At 44.8% G+C, this 25278-nt stretch overlaps 1 protein-coding gene across 1 annotated transcript; it reads left to right on the top strand.

Moving 5' to 3' along the window:
• Positions 1 to 406: 406 nt before the first annotated feature.
• LOC310869283 (sphingosine kinase 1-like) lies at positions 407 to 25210 on the top strand (the record flags this gene model as incomplete). Its single annotated transcript, XM_083779939.1, has 5 exons — positions 407 to 839; positions 10354 to 10503; positions 16325 to 16419; positions 19450 to 19565; positions 21281 to 25210. 5 exons carry the CDS (start codon positions 407 to 409, stop codon positions 22194 to 22196), a joined length of 1710 nt encoding a protein of 569 aa, XP_083636065.1. The 3' UTR covers positions 22197 to 25210.
• Between the last annotated feature and the right edge of the window lie 68 nt (positions 25211 to 25278).

Raw genomic sequence — 25278 nt, 5'->3', positions numbered from 1 at the left:
GGAGGACCCTGATGTAAACAAGTCTTTAATAGTGCTTTTCATGGTTTCGTTAACAAAGTAGCAGTTTTTGTACTGACTTTGAAATATAGGCCCCGCCCTACTCACATGCATTGCATAGCCTACTGGGAAATGAAAATTTCAATCAAGCAATCAGCCTGCCCTAAACCTATACCAAGTTTTAATGGTCTGTCTTTATGCCATTCCACTTTCGGTCACTAGGGAGAGACTCTCCACTACGAATACGAACACATCTGTCTCTCTCACAGTGTCCCACACACAGCACAGCACAGCAGGCCAGGCGGACAGCAGCAGCAAGCCCAACTGTCTGTCAGCCGCAGTCACAGAGTCTGCACCGCACCATCATCCGCGCACCGGCCTGCAGCGGAACCCCCTCTCTCTGTACGGGATGGAGAAAGATGCCGCTGAACCGGACTCATCCCGCCAGCGGAACGGGGCCGTGGTGGGCGGCACGCTGTACGGAGAATTCACGGACACACTGAACGACAGGGTCAGGTATTCGGTGAGCCTGACGGAGAGTGCCCTCACCGTCCAAAAGATCTCGGCGTCACCTGGACGGACCAAGGTGGTTTTTAACTTGACTGACTGCGTGGGGTGCCGGGCGCACAGAGCAGATGACGGCGCGGACGTCGGGGCTTACGTTACAGCCTATTTCTACCAGTTCAAACGGCGCTGGATGAGCACCGGCACGGCCCGCCAGAAAGTAGAGCAGTGTTTTCGAGTCGCCTTGGTCCAGGACCCGCTCGTCAACCTCCAGGAGGCTGAGCGATGGGCGAGTGCCATCAGAGACTTCTCCATACGACAAATACCCCGGCGAGATGGTGAGACCCCCAGAAACAGAATCGGGACTGACTTACTTGGTAGTGTGGTAGTGGTAGGGGGGGGGGGGGGGGGGTAAGCTTAACAAATAAAGTAAACATCTTAACATGTGCATGGCTCAAATATCTTATAACAACTAACTCATACAAATTGCTGACTCTCCCCTCCTGGGCATTTTAGACTAATGTCTGTCTTATTGTCAGACTGAAACACAAGGAAGTGACCTATTAGTAGCCTATTAATGACACATTCCATCTGGAATCTATCAGGTTCTAGGAACCTGCTCAACCTGCTGTGGAAGATGAAGGTGAACCACGTCCCAATAATACCACCAATGGTGTGGAAACCTCCCCAGCCCAGTGGCAGATTAACCATGCAGAAATCACATTCATTTACCCAAATAACCACTTTCTCTGATGTTATTTTACAATACTGTTTGCAAAGCTGTAAAACATTAATATGAGAAAGAGAGAGTACTCTTTTGCTAGATCAGCCTGTGTTTACAGAACCGTATTCATTTGCATAGGTTTTCACCTTCTCTACAGACCACGATAGCTGATGGGGAGTTATGCTGTTGCCCACCATAATTCCCACAGGGCAAAATATTGTTGACGGGTGGACTTTTACGCTTAAAAAAAAAGCATGTTTTTCTAATGTCTAATTAGGTCTTCTGTTGTTTTGAAATGCATAACGGTACTGAGCTTATACTCATATCCCCATCTTCTCATCAACCTCTCCTCATTCTTTCGGAGTCATTAATAACACAAATCTATAGGTGGTGTTGATTCAGCTCATTAACCCCATCATTCAGTAGTGGGGAAATGCTGATAGTGCTATAAAAGGCTGATGATGATGACATGGATTCAAACTGAAATGATGATGAGATCCAGTGGGGGTTGGCCCCCGCCAGGGCTGCGCACTGTCACTGTCACCTATCCTGTTTGTGATTTTCATGGACAGGATCTCGAGGCGAAGTCGTGGCGGAGAGGGTATTCGGCTTGGTGAGCTAAGGGTTGCATCACTGCTTTTTGCAGATGATGTGGTCCTGATGGCACCATCGGTCCAAGACCTTCAGCTCTCACTGGACCGGTTCGCAGCCGAGTGTACAGCGGCTGGGATGAGGATCAGCGTCTCCAAATATGAGGCCATGGTTCTCAGCAGGAAACCGGTGGATTGTGCAGTCCGGGTAGGGAATGAGGCATTATCCCAGGTGAAGGAGTTCAAGTATCTTGGGGTCTTGTTCATGGAGAAGGCGATCAGCCGGAGAATCGGAGCGGCAGGTGCGGTATTGCAGTCGCTGTACCGCACTGTTGTGACGAAAAGAGAGTTGAGCCAGAAGGCAAACTCTCTGTCTACCGAGCAATCTTCGTTACTACTCTCACCTATGGTCATGAAGTGTGGGTCATGAGCGAAAGAATAAGGTCGCGAATACAAGCGAGAGACTCGTAGTAGAGTCTCTGCTTCTTCGCCTGGAAAGGAGCCAGTCTGGAACAGTCTGGTGGAGTTGTTGCCCCCACGACCCGACTACGGATAAGCGGTTGAAGATGGATGGATGGATGGATGGATGGATGATGATGAGGTACTGAGCCTCACACCAAAACTAACTATGCCTTCAAGCATATTCATGCTGGGCAATATCTTTTTTTATTTTATGTTTTACAATATGAGTACATATATGTGATATGAGACTATGAGAGTATAATGAATGGCACTTTTGAAGTGCTCAAAGCGCTTTACAAATTGGGAGGTGAAGCAGCGAACAGTCGAAGACAGCATCCTCACTTCCCACACCAAAGGTGGCAAGCCTACACTGACCGACTCACTGGAGGCAATGTAGGGTTCATTGTCTTGCCCAAGGACACTTCGACATGTAGACAGGAGGAGCCGGAATTCGAACCACCGACCCACAGATTTGATTAGATTTTTGTATGTGTTTAAAATATAAACGAGAGCTCACATGCAACAACAGGAGTCCTACTGAGCCTCCAATATATAGGCCTAGTTCAAAGTGGAAAACATATATTTGACCTGGCAGGGACTCATTTGGAACATTGGTTGTCAGAAGAAGAGTCAGGTGGGATGAGGAATGAGGTCGCCATCTTGGCTGTAGCCCCCAGGTGTACACACAGCAAACACAGAGAGAGAGAGAGAGAAAGTGGTCTCTTTGTGTGATGAGGAGGACCCAGCCTTCCTCTGGTGTGCAGCCAGCAGCAGTTAGAGCCTCTCAGTCCTCTGTCAGGCAGGCAGATGGTAACCTGAGAGATAATTGCGTGGCCTTGTTATTGTTCTTCTGCTGGACTCATCAAAGGAGTCCAGAAAGGAAGCCTTTTAAAGGTCAGTTCACACGTATATTGATGAACTGGCTATCAATGGTCACTGGTGTGCCTGCTGTGCCATTCAATGGCTAACTCACAGATGATGAACTGCAACATCCATGCAACTCTTCACTGGTGATTTTGTCGTGGATAACGATAACGTGGCATCTCACCCTGGCTTGTTTTGCTCCCGTGCTCCTTTGTAACATTGCCTTATCATTAATTTATTAGGTTGTTTTAACATTCCAGATCCAGGGCAGCCAATAATACAGTATTTAACAGAATGTATCGTATGTGTTATAATGTGAATAATGTCATAGATGCAGTACTGTCAGCATTGTGGTTTTGAATACACTGTTGTAAAGGGTGTATGAAAGTCAGTGTGGTTTGCTAATCCCTCGTAGAGTTAATTACATGCCATCTCATCTGGTATTGCAGATGGAAATGTTGGATTAAGTGCAGCTAGGGGCAATGCCAGGCTTGTATTTACAGAGACAGACATAGTATATCATCATCCTGCTGGCTACAAAATTTGATATACTGTAGAGTAAAAAAAGAATCACACCCGTGGGAAGTGCAGGGGCGCTCATATCATCGTACATCATCATATATCATCCCATTCCGGCCAATCAGAATTTGTGTTTATGTTTACACAAACACTCAAAGATGGACATTCATTTTCAATGGCATTTAATGTTTGTGTTAGGACAGTGTTTGTGTTTACACACACCCTCAAAGCTGGAGGGGCTAAAAATAAACACAGTAGGGAGCTGCAGCCATTCTTCTTTTGAAGTAGTTGGCAGCAATGGTAACGAGATTGCAAACTGCATTTAGTATTATCTCTGCTGTCGGGAAGAAACCACCACAAAAAGCAATACTGCCTCATCAAAATTGGTTACTTTATATATTGTCAATTACTTCCATGAGAGGGGGAGAGGTGGTGGAGTTAGTTGCTTTAGCGGCAGACAGTTGGAGGTTAAGAGGTTAAGAGGTTTTTTTACTACTTTTCATTGGTTTCACATTTTCGAAACAACACAAAGGGTGTTCAATAGCACTCATTTATGCCTTCAAAATAATCTGAAACCTCAAAATTTTGGTTTCCTCCCAACAGCAACACATTATGGTCTAACACAGTTTTCCATAGATAAAGAAGTCCATAATGCAGTCCTACACAAGCCGACAGCCAACTATTTCCCGCATTGCACACAAAGGCAACTTGATGAAGGTTACTTGTTTTGACTGTTGTTACTAGCGGTTGCCTTGTAGGAACTTGAATTTAAATGTGTGTATTCCCTGCCGGCTGTAGCCTATTTCTAGTCCTCTCTCCTCTAATGCTTGGTAGGGTGCGAGTCGCACTCTTCGCAGTTCACACATTGTCACATCGCGGGCATGCCTTATTACATTCATATAATGTGATTGCGCAGTGTTGATTTGTCGTGTTTGCTCCCTATGCAACTGAATCAAAGTCCCCTCGAATTAGAAGCATCCAGTTATTCCTGTGCTGCTGTTGCTTTTGTTGTTGAATGTTGGGTCAGTGTCTTTGTGTTTTGTACACAAGAAGAAAACTAGTTTGGGAGGAGGAGAGAGGGCAACATAAAACATCAATTAGAGACGCCTCGGGGGCACGTTCCCTTCACTGTGTTCAGCCCCAGGGCCAGGTGTGCATCCCTGCTGTCTGTCACCATGCAATCTGTCACCTCCCTATGGCTCTGCCCGTCGCAACCACCGCAGCGCTTCCAGTGCCGGAGATGACCCCCGGCCCTGCCAGCCTCTTCCCAATTCACCAGGGAGCCCCTCGCCTTCTGTCTCCTGACAACGGGCTGAGGAGGCCTGTCAGCGAGGCCCCCCACCACCACACCCTACCATTCCTCACCACGACCTTGGAATAAAGCCTTCTTTCGGATCCGTCAGTACAGTCTAAGCTATTGTTGAGAAAGCGTTACACCAGAGACCAGGATAGCTTTTGCTGAAAGATATCCGCACTGCACTGGTGTTTGTTGGTGTTGGTGTCTTGGTTGCGATACCAGCCTTTTCGTACAACTTGTGATGCTTTTTTTGCAGGGCAGTGTAGAGGTTGTAGGTGCCACCCCATAATCATAAAGTCGGAGGTCTGAATCCCGCATCAGCCATGTGTCCTCCTAGTGAAAGGGTCCTTGGAATAAGACATTGATCTCCTCACCCCTCCTCCTCGTTGCATGTCTTAGTGAAGATTTAAATTTAACGGATGTCACCTGCGGTCTAGACGGCTGTGTGGGATTTGCATGGTGATAATGTCTAATCATTTGGATGGTTAATAAATTCATATTTTATTCACAAGCCAGATGCTCGTGAGTGATGTGATGCAGTGATGTGATGCCATCACATCACTGCTTCTGTCTGGACAACTTCCTTGTCTTATAACTGTGAAAAATACACCCCAGAGTTTAGAGTTTGTCTGTCAGACAGTTCCCTAGTCAGAGGAAGATCAGAACTGGCCCACAGGCATCTGACCAACTCACACACACACGCACGCGTGCACGCACACACACACACACACACACACACACACACACACACACACACACACACACACACACACACATACACGCTTTGGGCCAACAGAAATGTCTAGTTAAAGGACCATTTCACCACTTTTCAACCTACCTTCATATTGGTCCTCACTAATGTTCATGATGAAATGCCACCATTTTTTCATGCTCAGTCTGGCCCTCATAAGAGGGCTGTGGGGCAGTTAAAAAATCATCGATGTGGAATCCAAGCTAATAGAAACTGCAGGCTTTCTATTCCTGAAAAGTTGCAATGGGAAAATGGAAGCAATCGTTCTCACGATAATACAAATCTAAATATATATATATATTTTTTTAAATCTTGTTTCAAAAAAATCTGCCTAACGAGGATGTCACTGGTGGACGGGTCTCTGAACTGCCCACAGCCCTCTTATGAGACACAGACTGAGTAGAAAGAAATTGTGGTATTTTATCATGAACATTAGTGAGGACCAATTATATGAAGATAAGTTGAAAAGTGGTGAAGTGGTCCTTTAAGGAATCTGATTTCAGCATAATGAAAATAATACAGGTATAAAATTCTGAATGAATTCATGTAAAACTAAATTGAGCTGATTCAATTGAGGTGTAAATGTCTTTCTGGCACAGGGCAAAAGATAATATTTCAGCCTTGAACTAAAGTGTTAGCTTATAACAGGGCACTCCTGGGAAAAAGAGCTTGTTCTCTCTGTAAAATATCCCATATGAGAGTTCCACTCATTCATTTCTATCTATAGTATATCTATACACTGTATGCAAATCATCACAACATTTAGTGGTACTTCCTGCAAGTTAAAAATACATCCAGCATAAAGTTAGATTATATGAAAATATGTTCATTTTAATGAACATCAAACATGCGTTGCTAGTTGGAACCTGATTATGTACTGAAAAGCTGGAGCTGAGCTGTGCAACTCAATGCGTTATCTTACTTGTTTTTTATATTTAGGTATTATAATCAACAAGTAACACACTGAAGTATATTGTATTATCATATTATAACCAACCACACAATCAAGTATTGTTTACTGTATGGAATATAATAAGACATTCACTCACTGATCACTTGCTAGGTCAGGTCATTTCATGGTGACATACAGTATGTAACTGTAGTCTTCAAGAGAGTCGTTTTCAACACTTGTACTTGAGTAATAATATTTCTTTCAAACATGTTTGGGGTCATTTTATCATCTATTTGGGCTTTTGTGAACACCCTCGAGTTTTTAAGTTGCTTGATTCAGTATTTAGATATTGATTTATTTGATCAGACACACTCCCTTCCAGTTCCTATACAAATCCATCGTAACTTCAAACTCCATTTTAACCATGTAACCATAATTAATTTAAAACACATGTCCTTGGTTCTGGTGATTGATATTGTTCTTCTAATACGTGAGTTGAAAATATGTGTTTTCAATAAAACACAAAATGGAGTTTTGCGTGTGACGTGTGTCTGATAAAATGAATATCAAATATCTAAATACAGAATCAATGTTTGCAAGTAAACTATGCCTTTTTACAGTGTGTAATCCATCTCTTTTTTGTCATAAACATGAATTCAAAGAAGAGATAAAAAAAAGAAGGAATCATAACAGGGGTTATTAGACAGGAGTACATTCATTCCAGGAGGACTCCAGCCTTTGGCATTGACCTCTGCCTGGTCTTTATTGGGGGATGTTGTTCAACACAGTACCTCTAGGGCATTTATTGAGCATGTTCTACCACCCTTGAGTGTAAAACCCAACTCTAAAGCTCTTCCTTTGACAAAGCTAGCTTCCAGTGTTGTGCCCGATATTCTGGAATTGTAGACAGAGCCTTTTGTGTCCGAAAGCCTCATTGTACTGCAATACAAACAAACAACAATGGCAAACCCAATGCTGGTGAATAGAGGGAAACAGAGTTTGCCATATTGGCCTCTGTGTTTTCACAGTCCGTCGACAGGTTCACACCTCTTTCTCTGAGATATTTTGAGACCTCTGCCGATTTATCTCACCAGCTTAACAAGGCTAAGTGACCCGATGACAGCAGCATTGGTATAGTAACGTCCCTGTGTTATAAACTAGTTATTTTTGGGACGCGGGGAGGAAAGGAGAATCAAATAACCCAGACTGCATACTAGAGAAAGAAAAGGCTTTGTTTGAAAAAGCACAAAATGACCTGTGATACATTTGGTGTCTGTAGTGTATTGCTTGTCTCATGAATTCGCATGACGGAGGGACAGCTACGAAATGATGAAAAGAAAGGTCATACTATACCTTTTGAACAGGGAAGATGTTCTGGTATTATATGCAAACTGTCTCACAAATCACATGTCTCTCTTTTTGTTAGTTGATCAAATTGCAGGCAGCCAAACCTATTGAGTGCAATTTGATACAAATGTTTTTGTCCCTCTAGCCTCTAAAAAATGATATATTCATTTCATATATTCCAACTCATTTGATATGGCCTATGGGGAGGGAGTGTTTTCCCATTGGGAGACAGTCTGCGGTAACATGCACCTTCAGGAAGGTAGAAGGGATCACTTTGTATCACATCACTTACTGTACTCACCTAAACACGTTTGTCCTGCTTCTCTGGTGGTTGTCACCTAATCATGCACAACCAAAGAGCAGAACTTCAATAAACAGGAATTCCTACTGTCAACTGCTGAAATTCATTAGACAAAGGAGAGAGAGAGGGGGACTCTTATGACTGACTTTGCTTAGATTATTGCATAGAAATTAGGTCAGGCGCCACCTGAATAGTGGCATTACGGTTTAATGTTGTCTCTTTAAAACTGTCTGTATAAGCTGTTTAAGACATACAATAGTGTTAGCTCTGTTTCTCTGCTTTTAAGAACTGTCCACACCAAGATGGATAACTGTAACAACAATGAACATTTCGGCCATAGCTGAATGGTTAGTGAGCTGGCCTAAGATTCTGGAGGTCCCAGCCTCCCAGGTACGATTCCAGCTCTCAGCAATGTGTCTCAGTGTTCCTGTTGAAGACAGTTAACCCCTGTTAACTGCTACCCTCTCCATAACACCAGGGACGGCTCCAGGTGGGGCTTTAGCCCCCTCTGGTGGAGGCTTAGCCCCCCCTAAGCCCCCCCTCCAAACAAGCCAAATTGACTGACTTCTATGTAAACCAAGATTCATTAGCCCCCCCTCTAAATAGCCAGCCCCTCCATAGCACCCACAGTCACAATCTTCTGGAGCCGTTGCTGCTCCACACTGTGGGGGAGAGCTGTGGGCAGCACTCTGAAAACAGCAGGATGCGATAGCTCTAAAAATGAAAGAAAATCATAGGCCTGGATCAATGGCTAGGTTAGCGGTCTGAGCACCTATGCTGGTGATGCAGTCTGACAGCGTGTTGCAGGTCAGATCCTGACCACCTTTGCTGTGTGTCTCTCCCCATTCCCTGTGGTGTGTGCACCCCTTGTGGTGCGCGAGCGCCTTCTAGGGGGTGCATGACATGAAAAGGCTAATGGCGGTGCTATGGTTTTATTTTAAATATATTAACATATTATGCCAATATATGGCAAGTATATGCAGAATATAGCCTATGCCATATTCAGGTTCATATATGTGCATATATGTGGATTAAAAAGGAAATAAATGTCTCTACTGTATATAGCTTCTGCAAAAAAAAATCCATGTGGGGGGTGCGTTAGCTACGTCGGGAGGTAACGGGGTGCATGGCCAAAAAGGTTTGGGAACCGCTGGTCAACTATCTTCTTAACATTATTGGCTGGTGACCCCCGGAAATGCTTTTGCCATGTCTCATGAGTCATGACCCCTGCCCTGCCCCACCCCCTCCCCACCCCCAATACAAATTGACCGCTACAATAACCTTAATAACAGAGAAAATACATCATAAATAAATACTGAAACCAATATAATTATTAAGGAACGTTTATACATGTACTATGTGTACTATATAAACTCTTAATTTCCATTTTCCAGCCATTCAGTTGCAACAACAAAACCCCCTTTTTTTGGACTATACATTTATAGTATTTACATTTATCTCTTCTCAAATAAGCACACTCTCTGGGATAAGGTGTAGGCCTGAGAGGGAACTTGGGACAGAGGATTGGTGGAGTGAAGCGATTTCTAGGATGTGCATGTGCCCGTATGTGCCTTATCCAATATAAAGTGGTCCACAGGACACACTGCTATAAGGCCAAGTTATGTTTCCAGACACTAACGACTCCTGTACCAGGTGTTTTCACTTGCCTGCAGTCTATAGACCATTTCTATTTCTGCCCAAAAATAGCTCCTTTTTGTATTTCTCTATTTTATTTTTGATACTCTCTCTGCAGTTTTTGGCTTTCCAGTTCCTCCGTGTCCCCTAGTCGCTTTTTTCTGTGTGTCTCCTGTGGCGGGCAGATTCCGTATAGGTGCCAGGCAGATGTAGTTACGTTCTTCTATGGTGTGCAGGTGGGTGCTTATATGTCAGGGTTTGTTTTGTTTTTTTCTACCGCGTTTATGTCTTGTATTTTAGAATAGGAAAAAATCAATAGAAAAATAAGTAAAGAAATTTCTAAAAATATATTGTTGTAACTCAATTGGTGCGGAGTCCACACGACACAGACAACTATAACGAAGATAGGAGTGAGCGATATCGTTGGGATTGATTTTCTGAACTGCCTGTCGTCTCTCTCTCTCTCTCAGGTGTGCTGTATGGTGAGGTGCGTCGGCCCTGCAGGGTTATGGTGCTGGTGAATCCTCACAGTGGTCGGGGTCAGGCACTCCAGCTCTTCACCACTCATGTACAGGGCATGCTGACCGAGGCCGCTGTGCCCTACACACTGGTCATCACTGGTTAGTACCATGCGTCACACACACACGTACATGTACATGTATACACACACACACACTGCGCCAGGGGCGGTTAGGAAATTGAATTTGTCGCCCTAGGCCACCGCATCCCATGGATGCGACCTTCCCGACACAAAACGAACCAGCAATGATGATCCGTGCAGCGGAGGCGGGACACGGGGGAGCTGGCACGAGAATAACTGTGTTGTGGGGAGCGCACAGGAACTGGTAGGGGAATAACTGAGTCGTTGGGAGCGCACAGGAACTGGTAGGGGAATAACTGAGTCGTAGGGAGCGCACAGGAACTGGTAGGGGAATGACTGAGTCGTGGGGAGCGCACAGGAACTGGTAGGGGAATAACTGAGTCGTGGGGAGCGCACAGGAACTGGTAGGGGAATGACTGAGTCGTGGGGAGCGCACAGGAACTGGTAGGGGAATAACTGAGTCGTGGGGAGCGCACAGGAACTGGTAGGGGAATAACTGAGTTGTGAGGAGCGCACAGGAACTGGTAGGGGAATGACTGAGTCGTTGGGAGCGCACAGGAACTGGTAGGGGAATGACTGAGTCGTGGGGAGCGCACAGGAACTGGTAGGGGAATGACTGAGTCGTTGGGAGCGCACAGGAACTGGTAGGGGAATAACTGAGTCGTGGGGAGCGCACAGGAACTGGTAGGGGAATAACTGAGTCGTGGGGAGCGCACAGGAACTGGTAGGGGAATGACTGAGTCGTGGGGAGCGCACAGGAACTGGTAGGGGAATAACTGAGTCGTGGGGAGCGCACAGGAACTGGTAGGGGAATGACTGAGTCGTGGGGAGCGCACAGGAACTGGTAGGGGAATGACTGAGTCGTTGGGAGCGCACAGGAACTGGTAGGGGAATAACTGAGTCGTGGGGAGCGCACAGGAACTGGTAGGGGAATAACTGAGTCGTTGGGAGCACACAGGAAAGGTAGGGGAATAACTGAGTCGTTGGGAGCGCACAGGAACTGGTAGGGGAATAACTGAGTCGTGGGGAGCGCACAGGAACTGGTAGGGGAATGACTGAGTCGTGGGGAGCGCACAGGAACTGGTAGGGGAATGACTGAGTCGTGGGGAGCGCACAGGAAAGGTAGGGGAATAACTGAGTCGCGTTTGTGCCACCTCTACTAACTGCCGCCCTAGGCAATGGCCTATGTGGCACACACACACACACACACACACACACACACACACACACACACACACACACACACACACACACACACACACACACACACACACACACACACACACACACACACACACACACACACACACACACACACACACACAGTGGTGAGCTCTAATCCAGCAGTTTATAGGCCACCTTCATACAAATTGCACGTACGCTATCTCAAAATGTACTGGGTGGTTTGCTCTGAAAATTGCTGTGTGAAGGAGGAATGAAATATACATATTTGAGTGACCCCGTGACCTTTCCTATGGCAGCTACATCAGAATGTCAAACTTTGCACGCGAGATATCACCTAATCCTCCCGGCGGAGGATAGCAGGATGAACCATACTCATTCTGCTGAGCCATGGCCTTTCCTCTAGCTAGCGTCACCCTCCAGCCAGCGTTTCCATGTGGGTGTAAGGAGCAGCACAGCCTCTGGGCTAATGGTTTTTTTATTAGACTCTTTATTCTAAACGAGTGGTTCTCAACCTTTTTAATTTCAAGGACTCACAGTTTGATATGCATTAGGGCCACAGGCCCATATTTCATATCGTTTTTCCTTCTCTCCCGAGAGTGTATACAATTTCTTTTTAAGTTTTCACTTCAATTCATTGATATTTATATGATTAATGGCAGATCTACAACCTCACAACGCTTCACGAAGCAACATGTTGGCGACCTGTACAGTATATTTTCAAAAAAATTATTACTGCACCATTGCACAAAATATAACACACAGGGCTAAGGGGTTAATCAGACTAATCAATTTAGTAAATTATAATAAATCTTGATTATTCAGTTATAAATTGGTTATTAGTCCTAAATCAGTTTCAAACTTTCAGTATATTTTCGGTTCATTGCCCAGCCCCAGTTGCAGCCCTACAAGCAACTTTTCAACAGTGTTGTTTTTGGCAGCACATTTCTATTTTTGTTTAGTCACAGTCTTTGGAATGAAACTTCCTTTAAACTTCAACGCGTTGCGCTGTCAGCTTGTAGATCTGCTATTTTCAGCATGCAACCAATTGTAAAATGACTTACACTGGATCTCTTGTCCACTAGTCCCCTTCCTGACATTTTAGTCTAGTTTTTATTTGTTGACGAAAGTGTCAATATATTTAGTCTTAGTTTTAGTCATCATAGCTTAGTTTTAATTTGGTTTCCATTTAGTTTTTGTCTGTGAAAAAAGGTAGCCGACGCACATTTTTCGTCTTAGTTTTAGTCGACGAAAACAACACTGCTATATGCTCTGTCAAATGCTATATATGCTCTGCATCTGAGTATTGGTCTGCATCAGCATGTGCTGCTCACTGTGAACTCTAGGTGACCTTTCTCAGAATAGTCAGGAAAAGGTTTTAAATAAAAGGTAATGCATAAATTCATGCACACATTGCTGTCACCCACACCTAGGGTGTGGGTGACAGTGGGTGACAGTGTTACGACTGCGGCACTGTGCCCCCATGTGAACTCTATATATGGTTATGTTGGAGTCATATAGTGACGGAGCAGTGGTCTGCTCCGTCTGGCCTGCCCACCTACTAGACAATTTAAATATAGGTTAAAAAAAGGCTTTTCGTTTCCAGAAAAGTAACGGTTTTAGACATGCAAGGTTTCCACTAGGGATGCACCGAACGGCAAAAATGCATTATTTTATATCGAATATCGGTATTCGGTTCGGTTGAATTTAGAGCCCAAACCGAATAGACAAAGAACCAGGGTTACGTGACCTACTGTTTTGTTGTGATGACGTGATCAAAATGTAAACATGGATTTTTCCATTATCATATAGTTCTACAACAAAGCTATGGCCTAATGGCCATGACAGCAATGGTACAAAAACTGGTAAAAAAAAAAAAGCATATGTATTCGGTAATTCCGGTCAACTGTTACTTACAGTTACTGTTACCTATATTCGGTATTCGGTTTTGGCCAAGAATTTAACGACAATATCAAGTGTTATGTCTTCTTGTCTAACGATCCGTCTGTCTGTCTGTATAGCCGCACACACGCGCACATGCATGCGTCATGAAGAAGCTGCACCTGCTCAGTGCCGGTTCCCCCCCTGGGGAACTTCAGCAGCTGGACAGTGATGAAAAAAGACAAAGAGTAATTACAGACGCTCGTCGTAGTACTGCCTCGCAGCTCGGAGCAGCAGCGGGAGAGAATATAGGTCACTGAGAAGCAGCGTTTGGCCGTCGCGGTAGCTGGTCAGGCAAGGATGTCTGAGTGCTTTGGCCTGCTTCCATTTACCCAGCGGCGAGCGAGCTTGACGACCGAACGTGAATAGAGCCCAGCGACACAAAGCGCAGGATCGTGTGTTAGACAGTATGCTATGTGTCACATACATGGACAATGGCTCATCTTCACGTGAGCAGCAGAAAGTGAGATGATGGGAGGTTATGGTATCGGTGGCGGAGGAGGCAGGAATTTCATCTCTTCACCTTAATTGACTTTTCATGTAATGCATCAACAGAGCAGAAATATTACCCGCCATATTACCTCAGCTCTGTGCAGCCTAAAACACTATGGTGACGAGCCAACCAGATTCGTCTGGAACCAGGCTATAACAAACCAGGGCCCATGCAGTGTTTCAAATATGGGGTGGGACATATTGCGAAAAAATCTAATACTGAGAGGGACTAATATCCACGCAAGGCTAGGGTTCCTTGGCATGCAAATGTTTGGGAAAAGGTCCAGAACGTGAAGGGAAACCCTTGTGTCGTGTGTGTGTGTGTGTGTGTGTGTGTGTGTGTGTGTGTGTGTGTGTGTGTGTGTGTGTGTGTGTGTGTGTGTGTGTGTGTGTGTGTGTGCCTGTCCTCGTGTTTGGCAAGTGACCCTGCGAGTAAGGAAATGCCATGCAGTGCAGCCTCAGCCTGAGGCTCAAAGTGCTGAGTCAGCTGTTGTGTGTGACAGCACAGGACTGCATTACCCATCCCATACTGTACATAACTAATGGACACTATGGCTGGTACAGTACAGTACAGTACAGTACAGTACAGTACAGTACAGTACAGTACAGTACAGTACAGTACAGTACAGTACAGTACGAGGCTGAGGTGGAGCTAAGAGGACAATTTTCATTCCAACCTGTAGTCCCTATTTGGTAACCAGAAGGCTCGCCCCAAAACACACTCGCCCCCATTTATTTTGTAATACAGTTAGGTTTTGGCATAGCTTTACTCATAGACGTATGTCTTTGCGTACAGTATGTCTTTGCGTACAGTATGTCTTGCGTACAGTATGTCTTTGCATACAGTATGTCTTTGCGTACAGTATGTGCAAAAGTGAGGGCAAGCTTCTGTGTTGGTGCTTCACTAGTCTTGTGTAGCCAGACAACTATTGCGAGAGGCAACAGTCTGGCAACACCAGACTATATTTCACAGAAGCTTCCCCATACGTCACAGAGCAAACGTCCCGGAAAAGACGCACTGTGATTGGCCAGTAGTCACTTCAGTGGCAGTGTGGCTTACGCACTTTGGTGCATGTCCACCCTCACGTCGATACACATGACTCAACGCACTGGCCAATGAGGCATCTATTTTTGAGGGGCGCTAGCCCCTCCTATATGCACAGCTTTGTGTATATGTGTGTCTGTGTGTCTGTCTGTCCGTTTGAGCACGGAATGTGCTCAGCTGATTGGCTGAGCACGGAATGTGATGTATGATGATAAGAGCGCCCCTCACTTCACACAAGTGTGATCTATGGCTTTACTGAGGTTACGTTTAGGAATAAGGTTAGGTTTAGGCATAGTTTTACTGAGGCCAACTCCTTTCACCTGTGCAACTTCCAGCCTCAGCCAATTGAGGCTCAACCATTCAGGCTCTGCCAGTGGGCCGAATTGATTGCCAAGTACACTTTTCAGTTTGCAGTCGTCAGTCTTCACACACAGGCACATACACAGATCTCCATGTGGGACACCGGCTGACAGTTAAAACGGGTGCTATGACAACGTATATCATTAGGTTCCCAAGTTGCATCGTTCCCAAGTAGGCCGGTGGCCGACTGCGACGGGCACGTACAGGTCTAGTTCCCTTTAAGTCTGGAAAAATGTCTAAACATATTAAATAATCAACACCTTTTTTTTATTTAAACTAAAATCCCAAACATTTCCAAATAGCAAATCTACAACCTCACAATGCTACACGATGTAGATGTGCTGCTTTTGCTATTCAATGAATGTGGTTATGAATATACAACGAATACAGTATATACACGTATAAGTTGTTAACTTAAGCTGATGTGGGGAAAATATTGCCCTTGTGATGACAAGACTTCAACTCTCACTTGAAAAACACACTTTCTCTCGCACAAACGCTCCATCCACACTACACACACACACACACTCGCACACACAGAGTTGGTAAGTCTCCGCTGACCAATACTCAAATTGCACACACAGACACTCGTGGACACTGGACACACTGCGTGTGCGTACAGACATCAACCAGTTGCAGATGTTTGCATAGTGAGGCTGAACTGCCTCCGAGATGTCAAGTAGCCTCTGGATGGGCTAACGTGAAACTGTGTGATACGTCTGGCCTGATGAAGCGAAAGTTCAATCTATATATTTTTTTTAATCACTAACCTCCCTGAACCTAACCTCCCCCAACATGTTTCTGTCCCTCTGTCCTCCAGAGCATCAGAACCACGCACGGGAGCTGGTGAGGAAGGCTGACCTGTCGAAGTGGGATGCCCTGGTCATCATGTCAGGAGATGGGCTGCTGTTTGAGGTGAGCTGACTCTCTTCATTGTGCTCTCACAGGATAACTGCATTCTTGCAGGCGAAGTAAGGAGTCCACTGTTACAGCCTGTACTGTTATTCATAGTGCAAACACAGCTTCAGTGTTGAACATTCAGTTCCCAATGCACTCTTTTTTCCAGTTTGAGCTGCCAAACAGAGAAAGAAACACAACGGGGGAGGGTGATAAATGTCATTGCACATACTCCTACGGGTTGGGGCAGCAAGTGTTGGGCAGGAGGAGGACTGTATGCCCTCCCGATTGGGGGATCCTTGCTGGCTGGTGAGTCACTAGGATGCAACACACAAATGTGTGTGAGGAGGAATAGTTGGCACAATGGCTAAATTGGGGAGAAAAAGGTGGTAAAAAGCACAAAACATAAGGAGGAGGAAGTCCCTTCAAAAAACTACAATGACCTTAATGTAGTTTCAGTCATAGTATGACAGCATACTAATGACAATGAGTTAATAGTAAGTTAATAGTTATGGCATGTTAGGATGAGATGTACACTGTTTATATACTACTGTATACATGGAAAGCGGTAGACCATGCAGACTCTTAAACCTGTTTAGGAATGATAAAAATAGCCTGAGGAAAAAGAGACCTGTGAGCGCATGCCAATATCCATGAGATAGAGAGAGAGAGAGAAAGAGATTGAGATTAGTCTCACAGTGAATCCAGGACCTCTATTGGCTGCCCAAGATCAACAGAGAAGTTCCAGCAGGCGCCATGGCGGCCTACTTCTACTCTGTGGTTCTGAATAACATGTTTATGCCAAGGACCCCCACATTGATGCAAATGTGTCTTTTATTCATGTTAATAATGTGTGTGTGTGGTAATGATGAAATGAGACTGAATGAATAAGCAGATCACAAATTATAGCATCATTTAACCAGACGGCAGACAGACAGACGGATAGAGAGGAAAGGTCAAATAGCCTATAAATGGGAAAATGGACTGAAAGGTTCTTTTTGTTTTCACTCTTACCATTTATTTATTTTTTGCGGCTTTCGCCTTTTTTATTATTGTAAAAGAAAAAGTCTTGCTAAAGTGTCACTCATTTTGTCAATGTGTTTGAAATCACCTTTATTATTTTATCAAAGATAATGTCTAGCCAAAGACAACAGATGAATATTATTATTATGTTTGGCAAATGAACGCCCTACTTTGACGTACAAGAGTGTCACTTGAAAGTAGCAAAAATAGGAGACCTACAAACACATGTGTCGTGACTTGTGATGCAACGCATTGTGAGCTTGTAGATCTGCTATTGTCAATAAATTAGATCTGCTAATTTCAGTATTTGAAATAGGGCTTAAGTCAAAAGTACCGATACTCAAATAAATGCACTTCATTGCTGTGCATGACTGTACAGTTTGATTGAATACTTTAGACAGAAGATAAAAAACAGCACAAGATACAGTCAGACATCTAGGCTAAAAGGATAACACGAAAAGTACAGGGGACTTGTTTCCATTGTGGTCCTATGTATTCAATTCATCAACAAAACTGAAAATAAAATGTCCAGAGAAGTAAACAGACATAAAACTGCTGCCCTGTGCAGTTAGGGGAATATTACAACACAAACATGTGCACATCAACGACATATTTTGTGCTGGTGGGATATTCAGAATTTGTCACCAAAAAATATAGAACTGACTATTCACATGTGAGTGTTCACAATTCAGATCCGCTATTTGTAGAATTTGAACTCAGAACCTTTGGACCATCTTAACCCAATTTGTGACCAAGACGTCCCCAGACGTCCTGGGAATTATCACAGTGAGCTGTTGCACTTGCTGTGCATCAAAAAGTCAAATGGATTGTAAACAAAAAAGCCAGAGGCTTGTTTCCATTGTGATCCATAAACATTCAAACATCTACACAAGCAACAGCACTATAAACGATTAAAAAAAAAAGCATATTTAGTTTTTGAACATTGTTTGTCAAGCAACGTGGTCAGATATATAATATTAAACTAAGTTCAGATGTTCAGATCTAAATCACTCAAAACATGTTCCGGTAGACCTATTTTAAAATCTGTGATGTGTCAGTGTATCTGTTTTGGTGCATGCTTCATCAGCAATCTACTACTGCAACATCTGAATAGAGTCAAAAGATGAGAATGAGGTGCAGGGCAACATTTTAGCTGTTGCTACTGTAAACAGTACACACATTTCACTCACTGTCACACAAGTTGTGGATAATGTCTATGTATACAACGTTTGTATTTTATCCAGTTATTTACCTGAATGTAATCAACCATATGATAATATCTAATTGAGTGTCTGTCTATGGCTCAGAATGACTGTAGTCTTCTATGAATAGTTGTTGTTGATTCGAAAATGCATTTGTTGTATAGTCTCAACTGTATGAACTGCATGTTCAGACATGCATTTGGAGCAGCCTTTTGTTTAAGAGTGCTTTTCCCACTGCACAGCCTAAAACCAATAATTCAATACCCCGGTGCTCCCACAAGATCGGTTTGGCTGCGCTGAGCACGGTTATGCGCAGACTATGCAGACTGGACACATTTTAAAGGCTTCTGCACAAAATGAAAATACAATTGGAGCAGTTACTAACCATTCTCAGAACAGTTACATGGTTGCAGTGGAAGAGCTCCAATTGTGTAATGTAATATTAGGATAATAATGAGTGAAGGGAAGCTAAGAGGAGTGTGGGAAAGTGTAAAAAGTCGAACAAGTCGAGTTGGGTTTTATCTTGTGCAGACCTCTTGCATTTATTTCTATTCATAGGATGTTTTTACATTGGGCCTGTGAAAATGTAATTGCCTTATGGGTGGGGGTGGAGAGAGGGGGCATAGAAGCATTTAATGAGCTCTATCAAGCTAGTGCCCCCAAATCCCTGCAGTCACTTATTCTTATTCATAGCCATAGCTTTGTCGTCCATACAGGGATTCAACTACATTCTGCTTTCATTCATGGCACACTTGTCATTATCAGACAGTGAAGTGAAAATAAACCTTCAGGTGTACCTTTCTTTTGTGTCTGTCGTGTCCAGGTGATAAATGGCCTGATGGAGAGAGAGGACTGGGAGCAGGCCCTCCAGACTCCCCTGGGCATCCTGCCAGGTGGTTCAGGCAACGCCCTGGCTGCCTCTGTCCACCACTACACCCAGTAAGTCAGTCCTTTCTTTGCTCTATATTCTAATGAGTTATTTAAATGCATGGACTACCTGTACAATACACCGCCAGGCAAAAACCTGATTTATCTCCCTTCGGCGGGTGTAATTATCCCAACGGCTGACGGGGCAGAGCGTACGCTCAGCCCTCGGGAGGTAGGAGAGAGAGCGGAGCCAGTCTGACTGGCAGTCTGGCTGTGCAGAAACGAGGTTGTTCCAGGCTGACGATAACCCTCAGAGGAATGATGTAATGGGCAGAAAAACTCAGCGCATTATGAGTGATTATGTAGCGGTAAAACCTATTGACCCACTCTCTGACTGCAGGTGGCCATTAACCCCCCCTGCTGGTTTGTTGTTATAAAACAGCTGTAACAGTCCCAATGGAGCTCAGAAGGACTATTGATTCAGTGAACATATTTCTTTTTTTGAATCACTGTTACTCTCAAAACACTAAACCGATGATTATGTAGTTATTCGTTTCAATATTGTTCTGAAACACCCCAAAGAAAATAGTTAGGATCTATAGATTCCCATATCACTATGTCACATCACTTATTATACTAATATACTATTATACTATTATCATTTAATTTAATAATTATTTTCCTAGCATGTCATGCCCTCTTCTTTTGAAGAACACAGTAAATTGAATGATGTAATAATAAAACAGGGTGTATGTTACCTTGTGTAGCAGCCCTTGATTATGAATGAGTGGGATGGTCTCAACGGGTGGCGGTGCATTTATTTTCTCTTCAACACAGATGAAGCATGTTCCAACACCATGAAAACTATCAAAATAAAATAAATACACTTTCAATGGTACAATTGAACAATAAAATAGTTTATAGTCAATTATAATTAAGTGATGCAATGCAATAACGAAATACCATAAACAAATTACGATTAATCAGATCCCAATATAAATCATGAATGAAAAATCCAAACTAAAAACAAACAAAGAAACAATCCTGTACCAACTATTATTTAGCAATCAGAAGCAACACATTTGACAACTACTACACTTGGTCCATAATACACAATGCTAAGGGCTGCATAGAAAGCCACCTTGAACCTCAGGTACTATACACCAAACAGTCCAGGATAATAGGCACTTATTGGCACACCAAACAGTCACTGCAAAGCAGGCACTGTGGACAATATGAACTGCTTCACTCAACTGTCTACTAAAGCTGCAAACGTCTTACACTACTACAGGCTTCAACATTGAATATAATCATGAATGTCGCATACAAACAGTCAAACATTTCATACCGTGTCATGCTGTGATTCAAACACACGTAACTCTCCCACTCTCGCTCTGGCTCAGCAGTGTGTGAGGGAAGTTTCAAAATAAAATAAACCTTCCTCAGGCATGCCTGATGAAGGTCGAAAGACCGAAATGTAGCATATTGTGGACATTAAATAAAAAGCTCTTGAACCAGCAAGTGGCAGTGTGTGTGTGTCTTCCTCCTTCTCCTACGTGTCTGCAGTCTGCTGCTCTGTCGCCGAGGCACCTGCTTTGATTAGTAAGTCGAGTGTGCGGAAGTCTCTCCTCAAAAATAAAGTACCGGTAAACCAAAATAAAAACGTAAATAACAAATTTACTTAAAACTTTTAAGTAAAAAAACAAGTGTCACAAACTCTTACACCTTGTATTTATCATGTCTTCATGCCATGTCTTACCTGTTCCCTGTGGTGTTGCTTCCCTCAGGTGTCCTCCAGCGTGGAACGAGGAGCTCCTGTTGAGTTGTGGTTTCCTGCTGTGTAAGGGCCTGGTAGTCTGTCTGGACCTGGTGTCTGTCCACCTGGCGTCTCGGCAGCGCCTCTTCTCCTTCCTGTCGCTGGCGTGGGGCTTCGTGGCCGACGTGGACATCGAGAGTGAGAAATACCGCCATGTCGGCGCCATCCGCTTCCTCATGGGCACCCTGGTGCGCCTCGCCTCCCTCAGGGTGTACCAGGGGCGGCTGGCGTACCTCCCCGTGAAGGAGGCGCCGAGGCCGGGCAGAGGGGCCGCCAAGCCCCACCCTCCGCCATCCACGCCTCAGTGCCATCCTCTCTGCTCCTCTATCTCCGGCCAGCCCCTCCCCCAAACCTCCCCCAATCAGAACTCTCGCCACGGCCAGAACGGTGACCCAAACTCCAACCACAACACCATCCAGAACTCCTCCAACAACACCATCACCGCCAAGAGGACCGCAGAGGCCCCGGCGGAGAGCCAGACCAGGGGGCCGCCGGACTCCCTGCTGCCCGGCTTGGACCAGCCTGTGCCAGAGAGCTGGACGCTGGTCCAGGAGGAGGACTTTGTCCTGGTGCTGGCCATCTACCAGTCCCACCTGGCCGAGGATCTGTGGACGGCACCGGGGGCGGGGCCAGACGACGGCCTGATCCACCTGTTCTACGTGACGGCGGGCATCTCCCGGCCCGCCCTCCTGCGCCTGTTCCTGGCCATGGAGAAAGGAGCGCACCTGGCCTGTGGCTGTCCTCACCTGGTCTACCAGAAGGTGAGGGCCCTGCGGCTGGAGCCGCTCTCTCCCCAAGGCGTGATCACCGTGGACGGGGAGACGGTGGAGTATGGGCCCGTGCAGGCCCAGATCCACCCGCGGCTGGCCAGACTCATATGTGGATGAACTGAGTGGTCGTTCTCCCTACAACTGACTGGTTCTTCTGAACAATGAGCTCATTTTCTAGGATCACTGTGGTTTTCTTTTATCGACATTATATCAGCCTTTGGAAATGCCCCCTTTATATTTTTCTACAGATACACTGCTTGTCCTATTTTTGATAGACCCCTCCCCTTTTCTCTCTCCCCCTTTGATTCAGGGTCAAAGCCATGGGTGGTCGTACATGCTGCTCAGTGTGTGTGTGTGTGTGTGTGTGTGTGTGCGCGCGTATGCAAATGTGTGCATGTGACACAGAGAGGGCAAGAAGAGAATATGCACGCCTGCCAATGTTAATATGTGCATTGTGCATGCATTTGCTACTGCACACATGGCCCTGTGTGAACCGTGCTTGTGTGTGTGAGCCGGTGAGGTGTCTGTGAAGCATTTAGCTTACGGCAGGTTGCTGCGGCGGGGAATTGCGCGCTCCGCTGTCGGTCTTGATTAGCGTGACGCACGTAAAGAGAAGCACATTTTCTTGTCCCCCGAGAAAGCCCCAACTGTATACAACCAGGCCAGCAGCTCCCAACCCAACCCCCCACCGCCACCAACCACTGCTGTCACGGAGTCGGCACAGGCCGGATCGCAGCACTCAGCACTCCTTGACTCGTTGAACCGGGACCATCGCATTTGATGTGGACTTCAAACTCTCTTCTCATTAGTACAGTGGTTAAACCTCCCATCTCAGGGTCTCGGGTCACACCGTAAAATCCGAAGTTGTCATTAAAAATACAGCGATTGTCACTCTGAGAGATAACAAACGGAACCGAATGGAGTCTGGACCCATTTAGAGTCTGTTTGGTTCCGTTTGTATGGTCTTGGAGTTATATTAGGATTTGACTGTGTAGGAGACACCCGTGCGTAATGTAAGCAGCTGATGGCCTGCGGGCCACACAAGCGGCCCGGCACGTGCAGTCACCTCCCGTGGCACCTCTGTGCTCTGCAAGACGGGGACGGTTTCGTTTAGTTGGTGGTGATAAATAGGAAAATACGGTGTGGGGGTGAAAAGTGCTACCGGTGTGGAGTGCTGGTGCGGAAACCCCGACCAGCTGAGGTTATAACTCTTGTTCACCTCCACAAACCCCCCTCCCTGCATCCATCCACCACCATCATCACACACATACTCACACTCTCACACAAGCGCATGCACACTCCTACAATCTCTCTTCCTTTTTTCTTTTGCACCCCCAGCCCCCATCACACACACACACACACACACACACACACACACACACACACAAGAGAGAGATCCTCACACATTCCCTTGCATTTCTGCAGCACTTAGCAGGAGGGGGAGGGGTACGCAACACAGCTGTGTGTACATATGATCCTTCTCTCTCTTGCCGTCTGAAGATTGTATACGGTATATGCTCTCCATATGTTCTCGAGGTTTCTGAGCTGTCAGCACCCGAGGTGTCCTTAAAAGAGAGCTTCACACTGGAGCAAGGCGATGTTATAATAGACAGATTTTGACATTTTGTTTAAAAAAAAAAAAAAATGTTACGAATGCTTTTAAGTGAGCCAAGTTGTTAGTGCTTCCTTAAGACACTGGCTCACTAGACAATATTGATATTTTACTCTTGGGTTCAAGCACATTATGGGGGAGGGGTGGCGTGCAGTGTTGCACATTTGACACAATGCGATCAATGTGAGCTGGAGACATGCAAGCGGTTTGCCCAGATGTCAGTGATCATGAGCAGCGTTAAGTATAGCGTCATAATTATGTCGTGCGACGGTGTCGCTTGCTGATAAGTGCAGATCTACAAACTCACTCTGTGACACGGTTGTAAGTTGGAGTATAAAATAAGCATCCGCATAAGGGAGAAGAGGAGAGTGCAAATGGGAGGATTCCAAATACTCCAGTGAAGTAAAAGTACAGTACTTGAGTACTTCATTACTTTCCATCCATCCATGACCCCCCTCTCTCTGTCTCTTTCACCTGTGTTGCTTCAGTTCAGTCCAGGTCATGAAATGATTTCTCTCCATCCCTCCATTTCTGTTACAGGAATACAGTGGCTAGTTATATAGATTTTGAAGGGGACGATCCTTCAACCTGTGTACAGTACTGTACTGAGAAATGGAATGTTAACAGGGTAATGGCGATTAAATGATGTAGTGAATGTTGATTAGTCTGCTGAGATAACGTTTTGAGGCAGTCAAATTATATGCTCCAAGTGAACAAATAGGATAACAGATAAGTGCTGATTTATCAGATTGTTTGAGTTATAAATTGATGCTGTTGTGGAGTACAATCAATGAAAAGAGGCTTGATGAACTCACATTCTGCGACATACACGAAATGTAGGCTACTTGAAGTTCATCACTTGACACTCATCTCTCATTTTGGGATTCCATCTTATCATTGCTGTGTGGGTTTCTGTATGCAAATACTTACATACATATGAACATGCAATAATGTAAATTAACGACTGAAACAGTTTGCATCCTCATTTATGTTATTCAGGTGATGACATTTATTTTCCAGCTGCGTTATTAGTGGTTAAAGAAGCAAATTGTGCTCATTGGTGTTGGTGCCTTGCCTTAGCTGCAGTTAGTCAAGTATCAAGAGCGTTGGCTCCCTCTGGTGGACTGTCTCTAAACTGCAAGTCATTCATTCAAGAGAACGACGTTAGGAACACGGATAGAAAGATTTATGATACAATAAGTTTGGTAGATATAGACCTACACAAGTACCGGTAGGCTATAACTGCAAAACGTTGACAAGACATGTACGGCGTTATAAACTACTGTTATGGTACTGTACTGTTATCCATTTCAGCAGCTGCTTTTTTGGTGTAGCCTAGGCTACCAGTTTTCTCTGTATTTGACGTCAATTTCTGTTCATATTGATACTTCTTTGTCATCAATGTCACGCCATTTTATAAACAAGTCATTCCTGTATGTTAGAGAGAGGTATATATAAGCTGTCTATATTTTCCAGAGTTACATTTGTAAGAACCAAACTGAATATACAACTTTCTGCTGTAACCTCCTCGACTGCCTGAATGGTAATATATTTACTATAATAAATCAAAATTTGCCAAATTTGTTT

Source organism: Protomyctophum parallelum (genome assembly GCF_964188405.1).
Source record: "Protomyctophum parallelum genome assembly, chromosome: 13".
Lineage (NCBI taxonomy): Eukaryota > Metazoa > Chordata > Actinopteri > Myctophiformes > Myctophidae > Protomyctophum > Protomyctophum parallelum.
The sequence above is the reverse complement of the archived record's forward strand: the minus strand, read 5'-3'. Positions and strand labels throughout refer to the sequence as shown.